The 26,906-nt window shown below is 57.5% G+C and overlaps 5 protein-coding genes across 5 annotated transcripts; 3 read left to right on the forward strand and 2 right to left on the reverse strand.

The window, feature by feature from the left end:
- Positions 1 to 1,347: 1,347 nt before the first annotated feature.
- Positions 1,348 to 2,148, forward strand: SPBR_07761 (uncharacterized protein; the record flags this gene model as incomplete). Its single annotated transcript, XM_040766015.1, has 1 exon — positions 1,348 to 2,148. One exon carries the CDS (start codon positions 1,348 to 1,350, stop codon positions 2,146 to 2,148), a length of 801 nt encoding a protein of 266 aa, XP_040616867.1.
- A 1,901-nt stretch (positions 2,149 to 4,049) lies between these two features.
- Positions 4,050 to 5,876, forward strand: SPBR_06960 (uncharacterized protein; the record flags this gene model as incomplete). The annotated part of the gene is made up of 1 exon (XM_040765216.1): positions 4,050 to 5,876. The coding sequence occupies one exon, from the start codon at positions 4,050 to 4,052 to the stop codon at positions 5,874 to 5,876; it is 1,827 nt and encodes a 608-aa protein (XP_040616868.1).
- A 1,048-nt stretch (positions 5,877 to 6,924) lies between these two features.
- Positions 6,925 to 8,538, reverse strand: SPBR_08977 (guanine deaminase; the record flags this gene model as incomplete). The annotated part of the gene is made up of 1 exon (XM_040767103.1): positions 6,925 to 8,538. One exon carries the CDS (start codon positions 8,536 to 8,538, stop codon positions 6,925 to 6,927), a length of 1,614 nt encoding a protein of 537 aa, XP_040616869.1.
- A 1,586-nt stretch (positions 8,539 to 10,124) lies between these two features.
- On the reverse strand, positions 10,125 to 16,478 carry SPBR_06316 (uncharacterized protein; the record flags this gene model as incomplete). The annotated part of the gene is made up of 1 exon (XM_040764573.1): positions 10,125 to 16,478. One exon carries the CDS (start codon positions 16,476 to 16,478, stop codon positions 10,125 to 10,127), a length of 6,354 nt encoding a protein of 2,117 aa, XP_040616870.1.
- Positions 16,479 to 19,768: 3,290 nt separating this feature from the next.
- SPBR_06324 (uncharacterized protein) lies at positions 19,769 to 25,426 on the forward strand (the record flags this gene model as incomplete). The annotated part of the gene is made up of 2 exons (XM_040764581.1): positions 19,769 to 20,291; positions 20,364 to 25,426. 2 exons carry the CDS (start codon positions 19,769 to 19,771, stop codon positions 25,424 to 25,426), a joined length of 5,586 nt encoding a protein of 1,861 aa, XP_040616871.1.
- Between the last annotated feature and the right edge of the window lie 1,480 nt (positions 25,427 to 26,906).

Here is a 26,906-nt window from a genome sequence, read left to right on the forward strand (position 1 = left end):
AGAAGCAGAAGCAGAAACAGAAACAGACGCGACAGGTGTTGCTTACCGTCCAAAGTCAGCCATTTGATCAGAAGCAGCACACTCGAATTAAAATCAACGTGGACGCCACGGAAAAGACTTGTGTTGGCTCGAATAGGCAACCTGCGCGATCCTGTCTTGCAAGGTATGTCGTACTGGGCTCGAACCAAACGCCACAACAAGCGGCTGAGAGACAAGCGACGTACGGAGTAGAGCGTACTGCGTGCCCGGAAGGTACATATTTTTCTATTCATTCTTTCTAACCACAAAATCTCAGACTCAGCCCTGGACAGAAAAGGCGCCAGCACAGGTCTGAAAAGAGGCAGCGCCGATCTTGAGGCTGAGGACCAAAGACAGGGTTCCATGGCAAATGCGAGAACGCGAGATAAAGAGGGTGTGTTTAGTCCGTCGTCGAAATTAAGTTTCTCAACGCTCGACGCGCCCTACGTCTTGGCTGCCCCCCCCTTTTTTTTCCATTTTTTTGCCGCAGTTCGCTGATCGCGTCTCTTGCAGTTCCCTTTCACTTGCTGCCAGGTTGGCTTCCGCCTCGAGCCTCCTTGGCAAGGCGTTGTCGTCGACAAAAAGCGGCAGTTTAGCGCGCCTATCCCTCCACTTCTCGTGTCTCGTTTCCCTTTTTTGGCGTGCAGAGTCCACACCCTCGTCGATGTTTAAATTATGGGGATGCTTATGGGGATGCGTCGTCCTCTGGCTTGCTGGAAAACGAGCCGCTGGTTCTCTTGACAAATGCCGGCTTCAGGTTGCAAAAGCAAGAGTTGAGTCTTTGTCGACTGCAACTGTTCTTCTTGCATCCACGCCCAACTCTGAGAGAGGGGGGGCTCACTTTACTTGACAAGGACGCACGATCAGTATTCTTAACATGACCTACTCCGTATATTGCAGAAACGAACGGCATGGATATCAAAAGGGGCATGCAGTATGTTGTAGACAGTACTTCGGATCAAGGGGCTTGCCGCCTGAGTGAGGAATTCGGACAACGAAATGGATGCTACGAGGCACATTTTCACGTATTCGTCCGTCGGCCGTCAGGTTGCAACATCCTTGCAGGGCCTGGCCGCCTGACCCCTGCCATACCAGACCTCTGTCCAAAGTACTGTGTATTCTTTTTTTATTAGAAATTCTCTTGTGCTCCTGAAGGGGCTGATTTTAGTTTGGTCGTGCTGTCCATATAACAGGGGCTGGCCCAAGTCGTATTTTGTTTGCTTGTCTGTCTTGTCTTTCTTTCCATCCTCGTCACCAGCAACAGCTCTCCATCAGACTCGCCGGCTATCCACCACTCACTCGACCACCACCTCCACTTCTAACCTCGCCATGACCATGAACGGCTTGCTCGCCTCCGGCGTGCCGGCCAAGATGCCGTCGTTCCTCTTGCCGCTGCGCATCGTCATCATCGTCCTGTCCGTCGTCGTGCTCGCCCTCGCCGCGTTCGCGCTGTCCGTCTTTGGCTCTCGTGCCGGCTACCTCGGCAGCTACTCGGACGCGCCCGGCCTGCTCATCTTTGTCGCCGTCAAGACGTGGCTCATCTACGGCGTCCTCCTCTTTGTCGAGATCCAGATGCCGCGCAGCTACCCGCGCATCGCCGCCGCCGTCGCCTACGCGCTCAGCATCGTCTTCTGGCTGTCCGCCTGGGCCTGGGCCGCCTCGGTGGCCGCGCTCTGGCTGTCGACCGTCTGCTACGACGGCGTCTGCGTCAAGGCCAACAGCTACGCCGCCAAGGAGGGCGGCGCCCTGGCGGCGTCGGCCGGCCTCGGCGCCATCGTCTGGGTGCTGTCGATTGTCAACCTCTTTTTCCTGGTCCGCGCCTGCGTGAGCGACCGCCCGGCCGCCCACCAGTCCGAGCTGGGCCAGGTCGGCATGGGGGGCGGCTACAGCAGCGTCGAGCCCAGCAAGGAGGCCCAGACGCTCATCTACGCGACAGACCCGGCCGCGCCGGCCGCCCCGTACGGCCAGCCGCCGGTGGAGTACCAGCAGCCGACGGCCTACGACCAGCAGTCCGTCTACGACCCGCAGCAGCCAGTCTATGGCCAGCCGCAGACGGCCTACGGCCAGCAGCAGCAGCCTCTCTACGGCCAACCACAGCCCGCGTACGGCCATCAGCCGGCGTCGTACTAAGGGGCAGCCTGTCGTTCTTTTAACGTTTCGTTTTTATTCATTTTTCTTGGTTCGTGTCCGTCCGATGGATGGTTTTCTGGTGGAAACGGCGTCGGTCTTGCTTCTATTCGTTTCTCGGGGTGTTCCTACCGGCATGGAGTGTATATCTTCTGTTTGGACCTTCTTTTGATTCTCTGTTATTAATAGCAACATAATAGACTCAATTAACGACGATAAAAATTATGTGCAAGCAGAGGGGCGCACCATGCAGCGAAGAGACGTTTTGGCATCCACTTGCGCTTCTTGTCCGTCGGTCTCACAAACAGGCCCGGCGTCTAGGCACGCTCAGGTACACACTCCACAGTCCACAGCCACCTGTACGTCGTGACGGTGTGGACGGCAGCACAGTCAAACAGACACAAGATCGCGCTGCAGAGCCTTTGTACCTTTGTACGTCCATGTAACGTGTGTGCGACAAGCGCTTGTGGTGGTGGTTGATGCAGTTTGAAGGCGGTCCTGATCGGTTGTTTTCCTATTTGATTCGATTGATTTTCTTGCGCCATCTTCGCCCGCGATCCCTCCCCACATGGCATGCCATGCCAGTGGCTTCACTGATTGGCTTCACTGCGTGTCTTCACCACCGTCCTTGCCTTTGTTCGGATCCGATTGTTGTATCACTGACGTTTGCCACCCTTTTCACCTTTTCACCTTTCCCACCGTCTGCCCTCTAATTTCCTTTCTCCGTCTCACCTCGTCCTCATGTCTCGCTTTCTCTCTCTCCTCTGTCTGCTCGCTTCCATATCAGACACATAGATACTCGAACGCTAGACTGCATATAGCTCCATATGGCTCCCTTGCACTGCAGGACGCAGCATCTTACATTGCCACCTCTGCCAATTTTGGCTCCAGGTTACACAAAACCGCATCCCATAAAGTGAATGAATGGACGACACATAAAGGAGGAAGGAGGGAAAGCAGGCCCACAGCTCTGCAACAGCTCTGTCCATAGGTTGACGTTGAATATGAATACTGCGAGCTTGTCATGGTCAAATATCAGTCCCTCATGAGAGAGCGTTATGCTGTTTCTTCTTCGCCTCTTCCACTTTCCGCTTGAAAGGCATGCCGACAGACATGCTGAATAGGCACAATATGGAAACAAGGCCATTGTGTCAGCCAGAAATGCCATTCGAAATGCCATTCAGAAATGCATAGAGGCCTCTTCTGGCCTCCTGAATAGAGAATGGAGGCAGATACGGGCCGACCAAAGATGGGATGGAGATTTGGGAGGGGAACGTAGGCAACGGATGGTCTTTCTGGCTTTTGATGGCACTTGATCGTCGCTGAATAGAAACCCATGGGACAGGGGGCCATCCGATGCCTTCTTTTTCGCAGGTGATGACGAGGTCCTTTTCCTCTCATGCCCAGCAGGTCCGCGATGCTTACGAACAGGACAGGAAAAAGGCATCCAAGTCCACGGACGCACACAGATTTAAAAGCAGCATGCTCGGCCCGTATGTCCAGTGCCAGATCTCGCTCTCAAAGTCTCTGCTCTTCTGCTCTCTGCTTTCTGGTTTCTGCTTTCTGTTCTTCTGTTCTTCTGTTCTTCTGTTCCTTTGACGAGTGATTCATATTTGCAGTCCACCATCACGACTTACCACAAGCACAGATTTAGAAACAACATTTCGATCAAACAGGTCAATTTTCCTCTTGGCCGTCATATTTCCTCTCCCTCGTCTTTCCACTGTCCATCAATTTTGTGCCTCACCACGAGCACGTTCCTCCCATCACCATTGTCCGACCGTCACGGTACGTTGCGTCCATGGCCTCGTGACAAAAATCAAAATCAAATCAAGGTCCGAGCTGCCCGCCCACTAACTCATCCTGCCATTCACAGATCTATTGATACACTGAGAACAGCCACCATGGACGGTGGCCGCATCTCACAGCCGTTGCTGCCGGCAACACCGCCACGACGAACCACCCAGCAGTCGACAACAACCCCGACACCGCCCTCGCTGAGACGGTATCCGCTGCAGATGCCGCCGAACCACTTGCCGCTCCCTCTGTCTCTGCCAATGTCGCTTCCCATGTCCATGTCTACGGCTACGCCCATGGCGATGCCTTTGTCGATGCCTCTGTCCATGTCCCTGCCTCTCCCCACGGAGACGACGGCCACAGCGTCGCACGACGCGTTTGGTGGGCACATGTACGACAAGCAAGAGAGCAGCGGAAACAGCAGCGGAGACGGCAGCGGAGACAGCAACGGAAGTGCTTCCAGCAACGGAAAGGACTGGGGAAACAGCTTGGACCTCGCCAACCATGTGCATGTGGCCGACATTGGCGCGGGAATGGGCCTGGATGTGGGCCTGGACACGGCCATGGACATGAGCTTTGACGATATCGACATGGACGCCCTAATGCACACGGCGCTGCCAGCGTACAACCACACAGACCACAGCTCGACGTCCGCCGTCACGCGCCACTCTCCGTTCCTCTTCAACGAGCCGGGCATGCTTCTCGACAACGGTGCCTCGTCTGCCTCGCCATACGGCGATCCGCCCAGCAGCTACGCAACCGGCTACACTTTGACCGGCTACCCGTTCGACACGTCCATGGCGCCCATGACCTTGTCGTCTGCTTACACGGGCCTCTGTTCACTGCCGCAAGCCGTGCAAGCCGCAACAGCCGCCATGGAGAACACTACCAATGACCGCAGCAACCACCATGTAAACAACAACAGCCCGCCACTGACACGCAGCCGTGCTCGCCACGTCCGCAGTGCGCACAGCACTCACAACACGCACAGCACGCACAGTGTCCGCTCGGCTTCGGATCCCATTCCGTCCACCAAATGCCGCCATGGCCAGAGCCACACGCGCGGCGGCAGCCTCGACAGCGCCTACGATGTCGACGACGACGACGACGACGACGACGACGACTGTTATAACGAGACCCGCGGCATGGCCGACCTTGACACGATGCAGGAGATGCATCCCGACCAAATCCAAGATCGTGCCCTGTCCGACACCCGCCCCGCCGTCGCCACCCACATCAACATCAACGTCAACGGCCCCCCACCGACCGAACCGGCCGACTGGCGCGCCCGTCTGCGCTACTGCGAGCAGGCCATCCACAAAGCCAGCCTGGACGCCAGCCTCGTCCGCCTGCTCGAGTTCCCCGAAGGCCTCGACGCCGCCGAGCTCGAGGCCCGCCGCGCCGCCAACCTGCGCTTCGACCGCGTGCGCGAGCAGCGCCTCAAGGACCGCAACAACGAGGCCGCCAAGCGCAGCCGGCAGCGCAAGGTGGCGCGCATCGAGGCCGCCGAAGAGACCATTGCGGTGCTGCAGCGGGAGCGGGCGCAGCTGGCGGGCGAAGTGCAGCAGCTGCGGCGGCAGCTCGCCGCGGCAGAGCGGCGGGGGCCGTCGTCGATGCCGTCGCCGGCCAGACGCGTCGCAAAAGGACGCGCCGCCTCGGCGCTCACGACGCTCACGACGCCCACGACGCCCACGACGCCCACGACGCCCAAGCGGCGCAGAGGCAGCGGCGGCAGCCGAAGAGGAAGCCAATCGAGCAGCTCGTCGAGAGGACAGCGCAAGGCATCGCGGGGACACAATGCTGATGCTGACGGCGACGACGATGGCGACGACGACGACGACAACGACGACGACAACGACGACGACAACGACAACGATGAGGGAAACAACAGTTCTCGTCGCGGCAGCTCGATCGTGGTCGGCATGTTCGCTTAGGAGGTTCAAGTCTCTCCTGGAAGAATGGTGTGGACAAGAGTTGGTGGCGATGGTCCTTTTTATTCTCGGCTTTTTTTATTCTCGGTGACCTATCCCCGATTACGTTTGATTTTTAATTTTCCTCCTGATTTTCTTTCCTTTCATTTGCTTCCTTTGTTTATTGACCATCCTTCGTCACAAGGATCCTCGAAATATCTCGTCTAGATTGATGAACAGGCAATCACTTTCATGCTTTTTCTTTCTTTCTTTTTCCCTTTCCACAATGCCCCACCCATGTGCCGTTCTCCTTTTTCTGCCTTTCATTCTCTTCCCACCTGGCATGGCCATGACGGAGTACGGACATGGGGCGTTGGTCCTTGCTGCCTGTGCCTTATTTTCTTCAGTTTGCATAGTTGCGTTTCCATTAAGTTCTTCATTTCTATCCCATGGCACCTACCACCTAATCACACATTCATATTTATGATCAATATCACAATCAACTCATCGCCTCTTTGTCTGTGAACATGTACATACGCCGGAAAAGGCTCTTTGCCTACGACAGCCAGAAAATCTGCCACATACACCGTAGGAAGCTTGTGGACTATCGGCCATGCATGGTACTACATGTCCTTTGGTTTGTGCCTCTCAGACCGCGTGACTGTGACACTTTTGCCATACATTTCCTTCTCCACAGTCTCCTCCCGTTGTACGAGATGGCAGCATCTCTAGATTGTGTGCTCCGTACTCTCATTGCCGCCGTGGCTGTGAAAAATTCATAAATTCTAAAATAATGGGCAGCACAGTGACCGTACAAAAACACCAAAAGAGACCAAAGAGACCAAAGAGGCCTAGAGGCCAAGGGTCAGACACCAAAGAGAGATGTATAGGAAAGGAAGCTCGTAGTGGCCAAACAAGAACAACAAAAAACACCAACGGCTCATGGCCGCGACGACGACGCCGACAAAACCTCCTCCAACAGCTTGGCGATGCGCGGCACCGTCGACAGAAGCAGGGTAAACAGCGCCGACACCGTCGCCAGGCCCACCAGGACAAACGCAGCCACCACCTTCTATGCCGAGACCGCGCTGTCCGCCGTCCCGTTGGCGGTCGCCCGCGCCTGCGCCGCCCGCGCGCTGCGGTCGTGCACCAGCCGCCCGTTGACCCACACCTTCTTCGTGTTGCGGTCGTCGCCGTTGAACAGCCACTTGGCAATCCGGTCCTCCCACGTCTCCCACCCGAACACGTCCACGTTGCCCTCCTCCTCGTAGAGGCTCGCGTCTGCCTCGGCGCCCGTCGTCTCGTCCGCAAACCCGCTCGTCACGTCCGCGTTGCCGCTGGCGTCCACCAGCGCCAGCCCGACCAGCTGCGCGTCCCACAGCATGCCCGGCCGGAACAGGCCCAGGCGGTCGCCCATGCCCACGACGTGTGCGCCGCCCACCGTGCCCAGAAACAGCACCTCCTCCACCGACAGCTTGGCCGCGTCGTCGCCGCCCATCGCCACGTGGCGGCTAACCATGCTCGCCAGCCGCGCCGCCTCCAAGATGCTCGGCGAGTAGCCCCCGCTCATGTCCGTGCCCAGCCCCACCTCGATGCCGCGCTCCAGCAGCCACCGCACCCGCGCCGCGCCCGACGTGATGGCGCTGTTGCTGCACGGGCAGTGCGACACTTTGCTGCCGCGCTCGCGGATCAGGCTCGCCTCCGCCTCCGTCAGGTGCACGCCGTGCGCCAGGATCGTCTGCGGCGTCAGCAGCCCAAAGTGGTCGTACACGCCCGCATACGACGGCAGGCCGTCCGCCTCGCCCGCCGACGGCGGCACAATGCCCTTGAACAGGTCCTTGACGAGCGCCACCTCGCTCGTGTTCTCGCTGATGTGCGTCTGGATGGGCCAGGCGCCCTCCTTGTGCAGCCGGCCCAGCCGGCCCATCAGGTCGCCGGTGCAGCTCGGCGCAAACCGCGGCGTCAGCACGGGCCGCAGCAGCGTGTGCTTGGGGTCGATGCGCGCAATGTGGTCCATGCACACGCGCGTCGCCGCCTCCGCCTCCTCGGGCGTCTCGTCGCGGTAGTAGTCGGGGCTGAAGGCGTGCTCGTCCATGCACACCCGGCCCACCAGCGCGCGCTGGCCCGCCTGCAGACACAGGTCGGCCAGCAGGTTGGTCGCCGCGACGTCGACGGTGGCGTAGTATGCCGCTGTTGTCGTGCCGTGCGACAGTGTCTTGCGGATGCAGCGGCCGTACACCCGGCGGGCCTTGGCGAGGTCGTGCAGGGACGCCTCGAGCGGGAATGTGTATTTGTTGAGCCAGTCCAGCAGCGTGGACTTGCCAAAGATGCCGACATTCGGGTATTGCGAAGCGTGGAGATGGGTGTCTGTGTTGACTTTGTTAGAATGGCACGTTTCAAAGGCACGAATGGGCACGAACGGGGGCGGGGACGCACCGATAAACCCTGGGAAGAAGAATTGGCCCGGCCGTGTCGCCGTGATCGCAGTGTCGGCGGCCCAGCCGAGGTTCGGCAACAGCGATGAGCGGATCCACGCCACCGGGTTGTGTCGGCCGATCGGCGGCAGCTCCTCAATCGCAAAGATCACGCCAGTCGCCTCCACCGCCACAATGGTGTCGTGCAGGTACTCGATCTGGTCCAGGGCCGGCGTGTGGACAAACGTCCCGAAGAAGATTTGATTTGCCATCGCTCCGGCTGTTCGTGGGGACAGGAGTGAGACGTAGGCGACGCAGGCGGTCGAGAAGCTTGCTGGAGGTCGAAATGCACAATGCGGCGCCGGCTATACGTGCAATGAGATGCAGTACGATAATCAATGCTGCGAAAAAGATACGGAGGAAGAAGAAATCGGAAGGGAATGAAAAGCGCGGCGCAGACAACACGTCGTGCCGCAGGAGTTGCTGCGTCCAAGGTCGTCTCCTTGAGCTGTGTGGTTTCTGGATTCTGGAAAGGATCGCGATCACAACAGCGATGATGACAGAAAACGGCTGCGGACGAAGACAGGTCGCTCTTTCCCAAGTCACACGGAGAGCCCCCCTCAAGCAGCAGACCTGTGCCTTCCTCAAGATGTCTTTAAATAAGTTGCAGCTGCAAAGGTCGTTCCTTCCCTTCCTTCACCAAACAAAGGCGGGTCGATTCCAATGGCGAGCAGAAAAAGGCAAGAATGAAAATAGAGCGGCAAAGGGAAGGCGCGAGGTGTGCCAAACGAGTGTATCACAGACAACAGAGCTGTGGCGTCTGCAGGACAGCCAGAGATAAGGATGACGATGCGCTCAGTAGGAGGGGAGCTGGCGGGGAGTTGAGAACGAGCTCGGGACTGGAACGACGCAGGTTCGACAAGCTTCTAAAGGTCAACTAGCCAGCCTTTTGCCGTTGGACTTTCGTCTGCTTGATTCGGGAGGCTTGGGCTTTGTCTTGTACTCTGAATCGCCGTTGGGAAACAAGAAAACGCGCAAACCGAGGAAGCAGTCAAATACGAGGGACCTTGATTCTTGTTGACGGCCCCGTGGCGTCGGCTTTGTACTAAACTAATGTGCGGAGCAGCGCCGTCAACTCGTCCGCAGTTGCTCAATAAGACGCGGATCCATGCAAACGGCTGCTTGTCTTCCCCTTTGCATATCTTTTTTTCTTTCTGTTTTCTTGTCCACTCTTCCCCTCCGGCACAGTTCCGTTCTCCTCCGCAAGATCGCTGGTTGCGGCCGGTTGTGGTGAACCCGTCCGCGCTTTTGGCCAAAACTGCTGCTTCACATGTGGAGCAATACGATTTGGCGGCTGAGGCTATTTACAGTGCTTTTCTGCGGTTCGCCGGCTAGCGGCGGCGGCCGACTCAGAAGCGACGTCACATGACTGGACGGCATTGTGAAACGTCCATTATCTGCGCTTCGTCACAGCATTTTCACATCATGGACTGCTGTCGCCAGCGTAGTTTCGAGCTTCTCTCTTATTAGTTATCTATATTGTTTTGTGTAAAATGTGAAATGGGGAGCGTGCAAACAGCGTGTAAAACAGTACCAGACCAGCAACATCCTACTCGTTACACCGAAACAAATAGCAAAAACATGCAACAAAAACAAGCAAGCAACGAAACAAACAGAAAACAAATCTACACTCCGAAATACACAATGTCGCTTCATTCAAATGCGTTCCTCGGCGCAAAACGAGACACCGCTTCGTGCTCTGCCGTGCACCTTCGCACCCGCTTCCTACACCTCACCGCACCTCCTTGCAAACGGCCACATTCCAGAGCGACCGCTTCTGTTGCATCGAAAGGCGCCCCTATGCCTCGACGCTGTCCGAGTCGGTCTCGACCTGGGCACCGTTCGTACCGTTCGTACCGTTGATCTCGACACCGTTGGTCTCCGTGCCGTGTATGCCGTTCACAACGCCGTCCTCCTGGTACTTGTCCCAGTTCGCCAGCACGTGGCCGATGCGCGGCGAGTTGGTCAGCTTGTACACGTCCTCAAAGTACTCCTTGGTCAGCGCAAACGGCTTGGCCGTCACGTTGGGAATGTATTTGCCAATGAGCTTCGCCGGGTCAATCGTCGTCTTGTTGATCTTCTTGAGCAGGAACGACCGGAACGGCTTGACACCGCTGCGCAAAAAGGTCGAGTGGAACGGCACGTCGATGCCCCGCAGCGGGATCGTCGCGAAGCCGCGCTGCAGCTCCAGCGGCGTGGGCTTCTTCTCCGTCTCCTGCGCGCAGCCGCGGATGATCTCGTTGAGATGCTCGCGCACCTGCTCGATCTTGAGCTGCTCGCGCATCTGGTCAATGTCGATCTTCTGCACCTTGAGGAAGTTGGTCACGCCCGCAAGCGTGTCGAGCGCGCGCAGGTCGCCCGCGCACACGTACTGCATGTTGGCAATGTTGAAGTTGACAATCTCCAGCAGCCAGCCCGTCTCCTCGGCAATGCTGTTGACAACAAAGCGCAGCGCCTCCTCGTTAAAGGTCTTGGAGATGCGGCTGGGGTTGACGGCGCACATCGAGTAGTTGGAGCGCCCGCTCGCGTCGCGCTCCACGGCCACCTGCATCGTCAAGCCGCGGTAGAACACGACCGACACGAGAGACTCGATCGGCATGACGTCCGCAAGCGCCGCCAGCGCCGAGTACTCGCCCAGAGAGTGGCCGGCAAATGTGCTGTCGCGCGGCACCAGACCCTTGGCCTTCATGTCCTCGAAGCTGGCCTTCTCCATGAGGGTCAGAGCAGGCTGCGTGAACTGCGTCGCCGACAGCAGACCCGTGGGCGACCGGTAGGTGTACGACGACGTCGTCTCGTTGATGTCCTTGAAGATGCGCTCCGACTTGATCGACCCGTCGGCCATCACCGTCTCAAACGTCATCGCCATGTAGTTCTGGCGAATGAGCTTGCCGCGGGGACCACCAAAGTGGATCGTGAGCTCCTTGGGGTTGTTCTTGACAATGTTGGTGATTGCAAAGCCGTACGTCTCCATCAGGTACTTGTCCGCGCGGTCCCACACGTTCTTGGCGACCTCGCTGCTGCCGTACAGGTCCATGCCCATGCCCTGCTCCTGCGAGCCCTGGCCCGTGAAGACGTACGCAGTGACCGGCTGCTCGATCTCGGCCTCGCCCAGGAGCACCTTCTCCTCCGTCTCCTTGTTGCTGGCCTCGACCTTGATAATCTTGCGGCCGCTGATCATGCCGACGTGCTGCAGCTTGACGTGGATGTCGTCGTTGGGCAGCACCATGCCGACAAGCGACGCGTGGAAGCTACGCACGCGACCAATGTTGTTCTCGGCCGCCCACGTCTCCACCAGGCTGCGCACCGCGGCGCTCGAGTACATGCCATGCGTGATGGTGCCGGGGAGGTTGGCGTAGTTGGCAAACACACGCGACACGTGAATGGGGTTGTAGTCGCCCGACACGCGAGCATACGTCTCGTTCGACGCGGGGGCGCGAAGGAGAAGAGGCGTGCGGCCGCTCAGCGGGATCGGGTTCTCAAAGTTGATGGGCTGCTCAATCGACGAGCCGTGGCGCTCGAGGTAGTCGATCACCGGGTTGCCGTTGGACACACCGGCCTCGTACTCGATGCTGGCGACCTGGACGACCTCCTTGGTCGGCAGCTCCAGAAGGACCTGACCGCGCGTCTCGACGTGGCTGAAGACGGTCTGGTTCTTGAACCGCACCAGCGACTGCAGACGGAAGGTCAGCGTCTGGCCCAGCAGGGAAATGTCCTGCTGGTCGTCCAGAAGGAACCACTGCTTGGAGCGCAGGACAGCGACGTCCTTGGTCGTCGCCAGGTGGACCTGCATCGGCGTCTCGGTCTTGCGCTGGAAGGTGTTCTCGTAGTCCTTGTAATCGCCGCGGTACAAGAACTGCGAGGTGACCTCCATGACGGCCTCGCCGTCGCGCACAATCGTGCCACACACTTCGACCATCTTGCCCGACTCCTGGTTGATGACGGCGTTGATTTGCGCCGTCGTCGAGACAACATCGCCCTTCTTCAGCGGCTCGGCACCAGGAAGCATGCGGAACTCATTCGACAGATGCACCAGCTTCAGCAGGTCTCCATCAATGGTGCGCGGGAAGATGGGCTTGGTGATGGCCTTCCAGCCAACAACAATGGCAAAGTCCATGGGAGCGTAGACTGTCTTGCCCGGGCGATCAACGAAAGCCTCACCGGTGTTGCCGACGGCGTGGACAAAGTCGTTGATGTCCTCGCCCGTGATGACGGCCTTGCCGCCGTCAAACTTGCCAGTCACCTCGGCGTCCAGGTTGATCGGCTCGCTGCCGAACCACACGCGCCAGTAGAACTGCTTGATGCGGTCGTTGCGGTCATCCATGACCTCGTGGATGGGAGCGTAGCCAGCCTCGGGGTGGTAGATGAACTTGAGGGTCATGTCGACCGGCTTGCCAAGCGCCGTGGAGTGCTTGATGACGTTGACCTGGATCTCGTTCTTGCCAGTCAGCTTGACGTGAACGACGTCCTTGTACTGGTTCTGGCGGGGCTGCTCCTTGACAATGATCTCCGTCTTCTCGGGGTCGTTGGGGTTGCGGATCTCCACAAACAAGCCGCGCACCGGAGCGAACACCCGCTTCATAGGGTTCGTCTGGTACTTCTTGCCCTGCACCAGGACGTCCGACAGCAGGAGAGCGTGGCGCCAAGAGTGGTTCTTGCCGGCAAGCAGCGTCAGCCAGTCATCGACACCCGGCAGAGGAATGTTGGGTGAGTAGGCAAGGCGGTAGATGTTCTTGTGCTCGTCATACGACTCAGACACGCTCTCCAGGTCGAGGGGAACATCCGTGTCGATAAGCTTGCCACCAAAGTATTCAATGGTGGGAATCTGGGTCGCATCGCCCTTGTACACATCCTTGGTCAGGCCGGCAATGTGGGCCTCGTGGATCCCGTCCAGAATGGACTTGATCGGCTCATCGACAACCTTGGAGTAGCGGGCGGCAGCGGGGCCCTGCAGAATACAGGTACGTCCCACATCCTGGCCAATGACAGCCTCCAGATCCTCAGACTGCCAGAGGGAGTCCTTCTTGAAGAAGAACTCAAAGTTCTCGTCCAGGGCCGGGACGAAGGTCACTGGCTTCTGGCCACGGCGCTGGCACAGCATGAGGAAGTGCTGGACGTCCTGAGCGTTGATGATCTGGGTCTCGGCATCGGGGTAGTGTTCGAGAATGCGTTCCACACCAGAGTACGGCTCATCCAGGTCCGAGTAGTTCTGCAGGCGCGACGGCTGCTTGGTGCCAGTAGTGAAACGCTCCTCGACACGGTGGATAAAGTCACCAGTCAGCTTCTCGAACGAGGGGTCAATCCAGCGCTTTTCGTGCTTGACGTAGAGCAGCTCGACCAGGCGGCGGACCACCTCACCATAGGTCATGTCCTCCAGATCGACCGTGTCGCCGGCCTTGTTGCGACCGAACCAGACCTTCTGGAAGTCGTCGTTGAGCTTCTTGATAATGTACTCGCGGTTCTTCTTCAGCTCGGCGACGCGCTTTTCCTTGGGCAGGCTGAAGATCTTCTTGTCCATCTCGGCCCAAAAGAGCACACCGCGGGTGGCCAGTTTGTGGATGGGCTCACCCATCTCGGAGCGAACAGTAATGACACCCCCGGCCGGGCCTTTGTACGTCTTCTCCCATTCGCTGTCCTCGACGCCGGGGGCGTCGACAATGGCCTGCTTGGCGTTCTTGCTGGTGTGGGCCTCCTTGGCGACCATCATGCGGCTACCGAAGAGACAGCCATCATAAGGCATCGGGGGATAGCCGTACTTCTTCGACCACTCACCCGTGATGTAGGGGTAGGTGTCGTCGGCACCACCGAAGCCACTACCGGCAACAAGGATGATGTTCTCCGAGCGGCGGATGCGGCTGTACATCTGCAAGATGGGCTGGTGGAAGTCCTCGAAGGAGTGATGGCCACCACCACGGCCACCGGTCCACTGAAGAATGACAGGGAACTTGGGATTGGCCTTGGCGATGTTGATGACGGCCTGGATGGCCTCGACCGAGCCGGGCTTGAAGGCAATGTGCTTCAGGCCGAGCGTCTCAATGTACTCCTGGGCGACCTCGATGGAAGGAACACCAGCACCAATAGTAAGACCCTCGATGGGCACGCCCTCGGCGCGGAGACGGCCAATCAGAGGAATCTGCCAGCCCATGGCGCGCGGGTTGACGTAGATGAGGTTGATGGTAATGCCGCGACCAGCAGTGATGGCCCCCTCGATATTCAGCAGCGCGTTGGTCATGTTCTTGGCGTTGTAGTAGCCACCACCGCCGAGCTCAATGTGGTAGCCAGCGTTCATGGTCGCAGCAACAAAGTCCCACGGCACAGTCGACGGCGTCATACCGGCGACCATGATAGGGGGCACACCGAGGAGACGGCTCATCTTGGTGTCGACGTAGGTCTGACCGCTCTTGGTCTTGATCAGCCTGGGACCGTACTCGCGCACCCAGTCAATGGCGAACTTGACAGCGTTCTCCTCGTCGCGGTCAAACAGCTCAGGCTTGTAGCCGACCTCGGTGACAGTGCCATTGACAGCGCCAGCCAAGATGACACGAACACCAGTGCCCTCCTTGTTGCGGCTGGTGAGGATACCCAGGCCAGAGATGCCGCCCGGGCCGAAGTCCAGGACATGGGACGCCTCGGGGAAAGCAGTAGCTTTCTCCCAGTTGACGGGGTCACGGGTGATCAAGCGGATGAGAGTGGGCACAATGTTGCCCTGGACGCTCTCGCGCAGGTCCTTGCCAGTGTTGGTGTCGAAGACGGCCATGCCGAGGTCATCCGCGTCAATCTCAATCTTGCTCAGGTCGTCGTCGATCAACGCAGTGGCCTTCTCCAGATAGGGGCTGTGGAAGGGCGCGGTGATGGGCAGGAAGCGGTTGACAAAGCGAACCTTGCGCTCGGTGTGGGGGATGCGCGTTTGGTCCAGGCCAGTCGGGGCCTTCACCTTGCGCAGCTGCAGGTTCAGGCCGTAGAGGGAGATGGGCGGGCCGGTGACGACCATGTTGCGCGGGCTGTTGATGAGGGAGATGGCGATGTGGCGGTCGACCGGGAGGTACTGGTTGGTCACATCAATGTGCTTCTGGACCTGCTCCTGGGACAGGTCGCGGATGCTCAGCATAGGCGTCGGAGCGCCCTCGCCGTTGTCGATCGAGTCTTGGAGCATGGAAGGTGTGAGGGAGGTGCGGGGGAAGGTCTGCTGGCTGCGCGCGCCGATCCAGAACAGAATGGTAAGGGCGGACTTGGCGAGCTCGGTGAACGACTCCCACGAGTCGGCCGCAGCGGTCACAGCGGCAAGAACAATGCCCTGCGAGTGGCCCGTCGCGCCACGTATCCGCTCCCGCAGCAGGCCGGGGTGGATGCCCAGGACCTTGCAGGTGACGGCATAGTGTGCGAGCTGAACGAGACCAATCAGGGGGAAGCTGACAGGCGCCGACACGAGGTAGTCGGTGTCGGGCGTCGTCTCGGGGCGGCGCAGCCAGGTCATGACATCGAGGCCCTTGGCGAACAGCTTGTCGGCGCTCGAGTGCTTGGAGAGCGTCTGCAGCAGCTCGGCGGCGTTGACGATGAGGTCGCCGACAAAGGTGGGGTAGGTCTCAAACAGCTCGCGCAGCTCCTCAAAGTACTCCTCGATGTTGCCTTGGCCACCAAAGATGTTGTAGAGATTTGCCGAGGAGTCCTCGGCGGCGCGGAAGAGCGCGGGCATGTGCGGACGGATGGTGCGGTTCGAGACAGCACGCGCAGCGTAGTAGCTACGAATGACAGCCAACTTCTTGCTGTCGATGCCAGGCAGCGACGCGGCTAGGACGTGGACCTCGTTGCCGCGCAGGTAGGCGCGCTCAAACTCGTTGAGGATCAGCTTGAGCACCTCCTCGTACGAGCCCTGGGCGTCGTCCTCGCCCTCCTCGACCTCGTTGGCCACGAAGCCCATGAAGCGGGCCACGAGCTCGGCGACGGACGAAGGCTCGTCATCTTGGGCCAGCTCGTCGGTGGGTGCTGGTAAGCTGGCGGTGAAGCGCTCTTTCAGCTCGGAAGCGTGGTAGTGCAGGTTGGTAGGCACGAGGAACGACGTCTCGAGCGAGCCATGGGACACGGTCAGGGGCCGGAGAGAGTTGGAAGTGCGCGGGGTCGACACGCCCGTCTGCGGGCCTGTGCCGGTGCCGTACATGGTGATGAGAGGGGGGGGTATCAATGGAGGAGAAATCGAGTTCTGGGAGGCTGACGTGGAGTTAGTAACGGGTCACGATCGAGGGGAGCAAGGAAAACAACAGACAATAAGCTCACATCAACAGATTATGACAACTCCAGCTCAGCGAAGAGGGAGGTCGAAAGACGACAAGAAGCTCGTGAATAGTGAAATGGGAGTGAAAATGAAGCTTCAAAAGGAGAGAGATAAAGAAAAAAGAGAACAAGCTGCAATCGTCAATTTCGAGGAGACGAGAAGGCGGAGGTAGGAAAGCGGTGGCGCTCGCAATTGAGCAGATGTGAGGACGGGAAAATGCAATGAGGAGAGAAACGGGTTTGGAGAACGTGCAAGTGGCTAGAGATGACGAGAGGCGGATGCTATGTTGGCGTGGGCAGGCAACGAAGAGTCTTCTCACGGCCCCGGATGGATGGCAGAAAAACGACGAGAGATCTGGAGCTTGCCGTTTCCCAACAGCATCGACCAACTGTCTCGAGATGGGGTCCACCAGGAACGCGGAAGGCAAGAACAGCCAATGGGGCCAACACGACTACGAAATAGGCAAGTGCACAATAGTGCGCCGTTGTCATGGCCCAGGGGAAGGAGCAACCAGGACGGAACACGACAGGACAATTAAAATGGGCCAACCAGGGAAGGTGCGTATCGCCCAGCAATCTTGTTTGTTGGGGGAGCTTGAAAAAAAGTTTTGCATGGCGCACCTCCATGGCACAATATCTTACAGGTCGGCACGGCAGCGGCGGCGGTCAGTCGCAGTGCAAACGTCGTGCCGTTAAAAGGGGTCACATACTGAGTTGGTGCAGTATTACCTAGTTGCGGCAATGATGGTGCTGCCTCATTACCTGTGGTTCCTTCTTTAGCGAGTGAGTTTGGCCAGCAGCCAGTCAGCGCACCTTCCCCCTTGCGTTCAGGGTGTGCACCTGAGAAGGAAAGAAGAAAAGAAAACTACCCCTTTGTTCTTCCCCTTTGCGACTGGGTAAGACCCCAGCAAAACACTGGCAGATCTGCCTGTAGTCGGACAGCGTGTGGCCAGCAGGCTCCGCTCCCAAGGCCCCAAATGTAACACGTATCTTAACCGACGTTAGGGGCGGCGGCATCAAAAAGTTTGGGTAGGCAGGCCCACTTGGTCTGCACCCAACGAGCAGCTGAAGTACCGGTACCTTGCTGAACCGAAGCTCGTACGAGGCGTTAACCAGCGACGGAAACACCGCATCTTCAACAAGGACGGATCATGGACAGATGCAGAATAAAGCAGAAATAGACAACCGAAGAGATTGCATGGAGGCATTCACATCTGGGAAAATACAAAGTGCTCGGAATGTGCTGAAAGCGAGCAGAGTGTGGACGAGACCGCCCCCGCCCCTCGAATTCCCAAGCAACGTGTCGCTTGTATTGACCAATATTGACTTGTCTCATCCATCGTTTTTGTCTTGGATGTGGTTGCTGCAGTAAAACATGTTTGTGCTTTTCGGAGAATCCAGGTTTTCGATGTATATCAGCTCCACGGAGTACAACATACACATGCCAGTATCTCAAGCCTTGCCTGTTAGTCAAGGGGAGCTTTGGTGTCAGACTCCCTTTGCTCCTGGACGCAGCCTTGCCATCATGTCAGCGCGGCCCTGTCTTGTCCGTGCCGTCAATTCGCTTCGACGGATGTTGATTAGTATGCACATTGTTGGTGACGGCCGGGGTGAGGTCAAGAACCCCAGCGGTTTTCATTTTGACGGCCACCTGTCGTCGTTTGTATCAGCAATCGACGCACGGAGCCGAATACTGATCGGACGCTCATACTCTCCGTTCTGATGACTCGGGTGTTCCGGGAAGGAGCAATTCCTTGCCTGGCAGCCGGCCGTACAACATAATATGTTTGTTGATATGTTGATATGTTGATATGTTGACGTGTTGATGTGTTGATGTGTTGATGTGATATGCTGATATGTTGAGCTGTCAACCGATTTTCGCCCACCATTTACGATAGAGCGTTACTCTGCATCTCGAATAGCCGAAGGTACCAGTACACGTTGACCTGCAGTGCTTGGAAGCCCGAGCCACTAGCGTCAACCACTAACACCGCCCACAGAGCGGGCCTGGGCTGCACCAACCACGCTGCACATATTTAGTTTGCGACAGGGCGATGGGCAGAGAGCTACTATCGCAGAGGGCAAACTACTACTAGGGAGTAATACGACCTGCTTTTCTCGTATCGATAAATTCTCCTGACACTGGCAGGCGCGATCGACGAAGGCTTGGTACGAAATACAAAAACGATGTATTGTGTGCAAATGGCATGCATAGTAGCGAAGGAAAGAACGAACAAAAAAAAAGTTTCCGCTTATCTTATCGCCACCTTCAACGTGCTGTTCGGCTTGCTCAACGTTGACAGTGGGGTCAACATGTAATACACGCTAGTCCTATTATGGAAAAGACTGTCTATTTTGGTTGGGAATCATAATGCTGCTTCAACAGAACAGCAAACTCAATTGCCTTGGGGTACGACATATTTCGTGCTCCGTAATTACTCCTCACGGATGAGATATTTTGACATCAGTTTTTACTTGTCTCCCTTGAGACCCAGTTTTATTTCTCGGTGTCATTCTCTTGTCTCGTCTGGCACTGCGCTCGCCGTGACCGTGCTGCTCTTACCAAAACGGGCCTGCTGTAATTTGCACACTCGCGCCTTCCTCATCACCACACATCCACGGTGGTTGCCTTGTTCGTTCCTTCTATTGTCAGTGTCTGGCCCCTAAAATTACCTCTTTGCCACGGAGCCACCCCTGGCCTCTCCTGCCGTTCCATTTTCCCAAGCTGGCCGTTCGCTCCCGTTTGGCATCCCCAACACGCTTTCCTGTTTTTCTCCTCCGTCTACCCGACGATCAACAAGCTCGCACTTAGCTATCTCCAATTGGCCTGCCTTCTCTTCTTCGTTTTCTCTCGACGCTGCCATCTACCTCCCATCCATCCATCCTATCTTGTCGTACTCCGCGTCTGTCGGGGGTGCTTCGGCTTCTCTTCTTTCTCTCCCATTCTACCATTCTCCCTTTTAATTACATCTATACTCGGTCCTTTCTTCTAATCGGACGCGGCATCCTCGTTGCGATTTCCGTCACCCACACATTTTCTTGAGATACCCAAAACCAAAACCTTCACCTCGGGAGCCTTTCTCCTGCTTTTATCGACCATTTCCCTCGTCGAAACCGCTCCGACTAACCTCTTTGCTACACAACCCACTCGACCGGGCACCCTCACTAACCGCAACCATGCGCCCCGAGGTCGAGCAGGAGCTCGCGCACACACTGCTCGTCGAGCTTCTCGCCTACCAGTTTGCCTCGCCTGTGAGGTGGATTGAAACACAAGATGTCTTCCTCGCTGAGAAGACCGCCGAGCGCATTGTCGAAATCGGCCCTGCAGACACCCTGGGCGTGATGGCCAAGCGGACTCTGGCGTCAAAATACGAGGCTTACGACGCCGCCAAGTCCGTCCAGAGACAGATTCTCTGCTACAACAAGGACGCCAAAGAGATATACTACGATGTCGACCCGGTTGAGGAGGAGCCCGAGCCGACGCCAGAGGCCAGTTCGGGTGGTGCTGCGGCGCCTGCTGCTGCTGCTGCTGCTGCTGTCCCTGTCGCTGCCGCACCAGCTCCCAACTCTGGCCCGGCCGCACAGGTGCCTGACGCGCCGGTGCAGGCGCTCGAGATCGTTCGCGCCCTCATTGCACAGAAGCTGAAGAAGCCCTTCCTCGAGGTGCCACTTAGCAAGGCCATCAAGGACCTAGTCGGTGGTAAGTTTCAAGCTCTGTTGGCGCCATGCAAACTCTGGTTTGTGCCCAAGCGCTCTCACTAACAAAATACAGGCAAATCCACACTCCAGAACGAGATTCTCGGTGACCTCGGCAAGGAGTTCGGCTCTACACCCGAGAAGCCAGAAGACACTCCCCTTGACGAGCTCGGTGCCTCCATGCAGGCCACCTTCGACGGCAACCTGGGCAAGCATTCCCAGTCGCTCATTGCCCGTTTAATTTCTTCCAAAATGCCCGGTGGCTTCAACATCACAGCTGCCCGCAAATATCTCGAGACTCGGTGGGGGCTGGCATCTGGTCGCCAAGATGGTGTGCTGCTGCTGGCCATAACTATGGAGCCTCCGGCACGTCTTGGCTCGGAATCCGATGCGAAGGCCTTCCTCGACGACGTCACTCAGAAGTATGCCGCAAATGCGGGCGTCAGCCTGACCACGGCCGCATCTGGCGGTGACGCTGGCGGTGGTGGCGGCGGCATGATGATGGACCCGGCTGCTCTGGACGCCCTGACCAAGGACCAGCGCGCCCTTTTCAAGCAGCAGCTGGAACTGCTTGCCCGCTACCTGAAGATGGATCTGCGTGCTGGCGACAAGGCCTTCCAGACCTCGCAAGAGTCGTCCAAGGTCCTGCAGAGCCAGCTCGACCTGTGGAACGCCGAGCACGGTGACTTCTACGCCGCCGGCATCGAGCCTGTCTTCAGCTCTCTCAAGGCCCGAGTCTACGACTCCTCGTGGAACTGGGCTCGCCAGGACGCTCTCAGCATGTACTACGATATCATCTTTGGTCGGCTGCAGGCCGTTGACCGTGAGATTGTCAGTCAGTGCATCCGCATCATGAACCGATCCAATCCCACTCTGCTTGAGTTCATGCAGTACCACATCGATAACTGCCCGACCGAGCGCGGCGAGACCTACAAGCTCGCCAAGGAGCTTGGCGCCCAGCTCATCGAGAACTGCAGGGAGGTGCTCAACGTCCCGCCCGTTTACAAAGACGTCGCCATGCCCACGGGCCCGCGCACCACTGTCGACGCCCGCGGCGTTCTCAACTACGAAGAGGTCCCACGTGCTAGCTGCCGCAAACTTGAGCATTACGTCCAGCAGATGTCGGCCGGTGGCAAGATCACCGAGTACGGCACCCGTGCCAAGGTCCAGACTGGCCTGTCCCGCCTGTACAAGCTCATGAAGCAGCAGCACAAGGTGTCCAAGACCTCGCAGCTCGAGTTCAAGCAGCTGTACGGTGAGCTTCTGCGCTCGCTAGAGATGAACGAGAGCCAGATCATCTCCGCCAACGGTGCTGCCAAGAAGTCGCTGACCTCCAAGCCCAACGGCACGCCCAAGGCCAAGGTCGACACCATCCCCTTCTTGCATCTCCGCAGCCAATCCCTCAGCGGCTGGGACTACAGCAAGAAGCTGACCGGCCTGTACCTGGACTGTCTGCGTGAGGCTGCCGCTGCCGGTGTCAGCTTCCAGGGCAAGTACGCTCTGATGACTGGCGCCGGCGCCGGCTCCATTGGTGCCGACATTCTCCAAGGTCTCATCAGCGGCGGTGCCCATGTCATTGTCACGACGAGCCGCTACTCTCGTGAGGTGACTGAGTACTACCAGGCCATGTACGCCCGCCACGGCTCGCGCGACTCGCAGCTCGTTGTCGTTCCCTTCAACCAGGGCAGCAAGCAGGACGTCGAGGCGCTCGTCCAGTACATTTACGACCCCAAGAACGGCCTCGGCTGGGACCTCGATTACATTGTTCCCTTCGCTGCCATCTCGGAGAACGGTCGCCAGATTGATGGTGTCGACTCCAAGTCGGAGCTGGCTCACCGTATCATGCTGACCAACCTCATCCGTCTCCTCGGTAGCGTCAAAACGGAGAAGGCTTCCCGTGGCTTCACCACGCGCCCTGCCCAGGTCATTCTGCCCCTGTCTCCCAACCACGGTACGTTCGGCAACGACGGTCTGTACTCTGAGTCCAAGCTGGGTCTCGAGACTCTCTTCAACCGTTGGCACGCCGAGGACTGGTCGGACTACCTGTCTGTCTGCGGTGCCGTCATCGGCTGGACCCGTGGTACGGGCCTGATGTCTGGCAACAACATTGTGGCTGAGGGTGTCGAGCGCTTCGGCGTGCGCACCTTCTCGCAGCAGGAGATGGCCTTCAACCTGCTGGGTCTCATGTCCCCCACCATTGTCGACCTGTGCCAGAACGAGCCGGTCATGGCCGACTTGAACGGCGGCCTCCAGTTCATCCCCAACCTCAACGAGGCAATGACCAAGCTGCGCAAGGAGATCACCGAGACCAGCGAGATCCGCAAGGAGGTCACCAAGGAGAACTCGATCGAGAACAAGATCGTCAACGGCGAGAAGTCCGAGACTCTTTACAAGCAGAAGGTCATCGAGCCGCGTGCCAACATCAAATTCGAGTTCCCCGACTTCCCCGACTGGAAGAAGGAGATCGAGCCCCTCAACGCAAACCTCAAGGGCATGGTCGACCTTGACAAGGTCGTTGTCGTCACCGGCTTCGCCGAGGTTGGCCCCTGGGGTAACTCGCGCACGCGCTGGGAGATGGAGGCGTACGGCGAGTTCTCGCTGGAAGGTTGTGTTGAGATGGCCTGGATCATGGGCCTGATCAAGAACTTCAACGGCCCCATCAAGGGCAAGCCGTACTCCGGCTGGGTGGACGCCAAGTCGGGCGACCCGGTCGACGACAAGGACATCAAGACCAAGTACGAGAAGTTCATCCTGGAGCACTCTGGCATCCGTCTGATTGAGCCGGAGCTTTTCGATGGCTACGACCCGAACAAGAAGCAACTGCTGCACGAGGTCGTCATCGAGGAGGACCTCGAGCCCTTCGAGGCCTCCAAGGAGACCGCCGAAGAGTTCAAGCGTGAGCACGGCGACAAGGTCGAGATATTTGAGGTGCCCGACAGCGACCAATACACTGTCCGTCTCAAGAAGGGCGCCGGTTTGTGGATCCCCAAGGCCCTCCGCTTCGACCGTCTTGTCGCTGGCCAGATCCCCACGGGTTGGGATGCCAAGCGCTACGGTGTGCCGGAGGATATCATCTCTCAGGTTGATCCCGTCGCCCTCTTCGTGCTCGTTTCCGTTGTCGAGGCTCTCCTGTCTTCGGGTGTCACCGACCCGTACGAGTTCTACAAGTACGTGCATGTTTCCGAGGTCGGCAACTGCATTGGTTCCGGCATGGGTGGTGCAGGCGCTCTGCGCGGCATGCACCGCGACCGCTACCTGGACAAGCCTCTGCAGAACGATATTCTGCAGGAGTCGTTCATCAACACTATGAGTGCGTGGGTGAACATGCTTCTGCTGTCTTCGTCGGGTCCGATCAAGACCCCCGTTGGTGCCTGCGCGACAGCCGTCGAGTCTGTGGACATTGGTTACGAGACCATCATGGAGGGCAAGGCCCGCGTCTGCATTGTCGGTGGCTTTGACGACTTTGGTGAGGAGGGCTCATACGAGTTCGCCAACATGAAGGCCACGAGCAACGCCGTCGACGAGTTTGCCCACGGCCGCACGCCTAAGGAGATGTCGCGCCCGACCACGACCACCCGTAACGGCTTCATGGAGTCCCAGGGCAGTGGTGTGCAGGTCATCATGACCGCACAGCTGGCCCTTGACATGGGCGTCCCCATCTACGGTGTGCTGGCCATGACGACGACGGCTTCCGACAAGATTGGCCGGTCCGTGCCCGCGCCCGGCATGGGTGTCCTGACCTCGGCTCGTGAGCACGCCGGCAAGTTCCCGTCGCCGCTGCTCGACATCAAGTACCGCCGCCGCCAGATCGAGCTTCGCAAGAAGCAGATTGCGCAGTGGAAGGAGTCAGAGCTGGAGTTCCTGGCCGACGAGGTTGCCGCCATGAAGGCCCAGAGCGACGGCGCCTTTGACGAGAAGGCGTACCTCGCTGACCGCGCCAACCACATCGAGAAGGAGGCTGTTCGCCAGGTGAAGGACGTTCTTCGCAGCCTGGGCAACAATTTCTGGAAGGGTGATGCCAGCATCGCGCCGCTGCGCGGTGCCCTTGCCACGTGGGGCCTGACGATTGATGACCTCGACGTCGCGTCTTTCCACGGCACGTCCACCAAGGCCAACGACAAGAACGAATCGTCCGTTATCTGCCAGCAGCTGTCCCATCTGGGCCGCACCAAGGGCAACGCCGTCCTTGGCATCTTCCAGAAGTACCTCACTGGCCATCCCAAGGGTGCTGCCGGTGCCTGGATGATGAACGGCTGTCTGCAGGTGCTCAACACGGGTCTCGTTCCCGGCAACCGCAACGCCGACAACGTGGACGAGGTCATGGAGAAGTTCGACTACATTGTGTACCCGAGCCGCAGCCTGCAGACGGATGGTATCAAGGCCTTCTCCGTGACGTCGTTTGGTTTCGGCCAGAAGGGCGCGCAGGCCATTGGTATCCACCCCCGCTACCTGTATGCCACTCTGGACGAGGCGACGTTCGACGCGTACCGCGTCAAGGTCGAGGCCCGCCAGAAGAAGGCATACCGCTACTTCCACAACGGCATGATCAACAACTCGGTCTTTGTGGCCAAGACGCAGGCGCCGTACACGGATGAGCAGCTGTCGTCGGTGCTGCTGAACCCCGATGCCCGCGTCAACAAGGACAAGAAGACGGCGGAGCTGACGTTCCCGTCCAACTTCATGCAGCTGTCCACCAAGACGATTCCGGATGCCAAGGCCAACACCACGCTCGAGAAACTGCAGGTGCTCGCGCAGCAGATCCAGACGTCGAGCAACAAGGTCGGCATCGACTTGGAGGACATCTCGGCGATCAACATTGAGAACGAGACATTCCTGGAGCGCAACTTTACGGAGCGTGAGATTGCCTACTGCACATCGACGGCCAACGTCCAGGCCGCTTTTGCCGGCCGGTGGTCGGCCAAGGAGGCCATCTTCAAGTCTCTCGGCGTCGCCAGCCGCGGTGGCGGTGCGCCGCTGAAGGAGATTGAGGTGCTGCGTGACGATACAGGTGCTCCGACGGTCCACCTGCATGGTGACGCGGCGTCGGCGGCCAAGGCGGCCAACCTCAGAGAGGTGACCGTCTCGATCTCGCACGCAGACAGCCAGGCTGTGGCCATAGCTGTGTCGACGTTTGCTTAGGCAAGACGTGCAGCGCTGGTGGGGGGTGGGAAGGGGTTCTGTTTGACGATTTCCAAAGACGTTTTTAGACTACATTGGGAGGTGTTTTTATTTTTGCTGCGACGATGCTGTAGTAATTTTGTTCCCTACGATCTTCCATTTCGTGAAAGGCCGGTTGTTTTTTCAAGGACGTTGTTTTCTCTCACAATAAAGTTTAATTAGTTTGTGCTCTGTTGTGCTTTGTGTTGTACTTTGCGGTCTCCTGGCGACGAGCGTAGTAGAATGAATACATGCTTGATCACCTAATAATTCTCTGTTATTATGATATGGGTATTGACCTTTAATTGAAGCAGTGAATAATACAAGACGATAAACTAAAATGGAACAAAGTTTTTTTTCGAATGTCTTTTCATCCTTATTATGAAATAAGCAAACACGTAACAAATGCATAAAAATAAAATAAATAAAACGTATATACTTACGTCGCATATTTTTAATTAATAAATACCGATGCTGCTACAATATTACACCATCTCCGTACCAGCCCCAGGTTCTTATCTCCTCCTCAGTACCCTACACACTTTCCAAACAAACACTCTCTGTAGAAAAACCTTTTACCATAGAGAGGCGAATTTCTGGATGTAGTCGCCGAGCGTCCTCCTTTCTCTAATGTAAGACAAGCGGCGTCCATCGAGGAGAGACATGGTCGCAGAAAACGAATAGAAAGAAACAATGGAACAGAAGAACAGAAGCTGCAAGAGACTGGTCACAAGACGCAAAATGTAAGGAAAATAAACCAAAGGACGACTGGATAGGCCATCGTGTCTCTCCACGTCCCGCTGTGCAACACATCGTCACCAACGTGTGCACCATGTGCATTTGCGCAGAAGTGCACGGAGCATATCACAGAAAGCGACTGATGCTGATACCCATATTGTGCGACACGCTGCACCCGCGATCGTTTTCTTACCTGCTTGGCCTAGACCCCATCCTGCTGTTTCTTGTCGTTGTTTACCTTGCCAGGAGATGTGGAAAACCTGTTTACTCTGTTTCCACCACAGCTTCTCTCTTCCAAATCTTTGAAACACTGCTAACAAAGGGATTGATGAATTGAATCCTTCTTGTGGAACGAGCCATTATCGCCATGCATTGTGCTCGTCGATTTATCTACTCCGCCCCCTCATACTTGCTTTTCGTATGTCTAGCTTCCCGTATCATGGTATGCACAAGGTTGTGCTTCACAACCAAAAAAGGGCAAAGTCGATAGAGTTTGCCGATGTGGAAAAGAAATGTTTTCCTTTGGATAGGTTTCAGATCAGTGTTCATTTGAAAAAGGACCAAATAAAGTGCACGGAGCGAGACGAAGCCAAGGCAGTCAAGGCTAAAACTTGGGTCACGTCTTGAATGCTGATCGACGGCCGACATATCCACCGGCCGAGTTGGAAAGAATAAGATGATGCGAAGACGCACACCCTCCTTCTTCCTCGTTTTCACTGCCGTT

Source organism: Sporothrix brasiliensis (genome assembly GCF_000820605.1).
Source record: "Sporothrix brasiliensis 5110 chromosome Unknown Cont20, whole genome shotgun sequence".
Lineage (NCBI taxonomy): Eukaryota > Fungi > Ascomycota > Sordariomycetes > Ophiostomatales > Ophiostomataceae > Sporothrix > Sporothrix brasiliensis.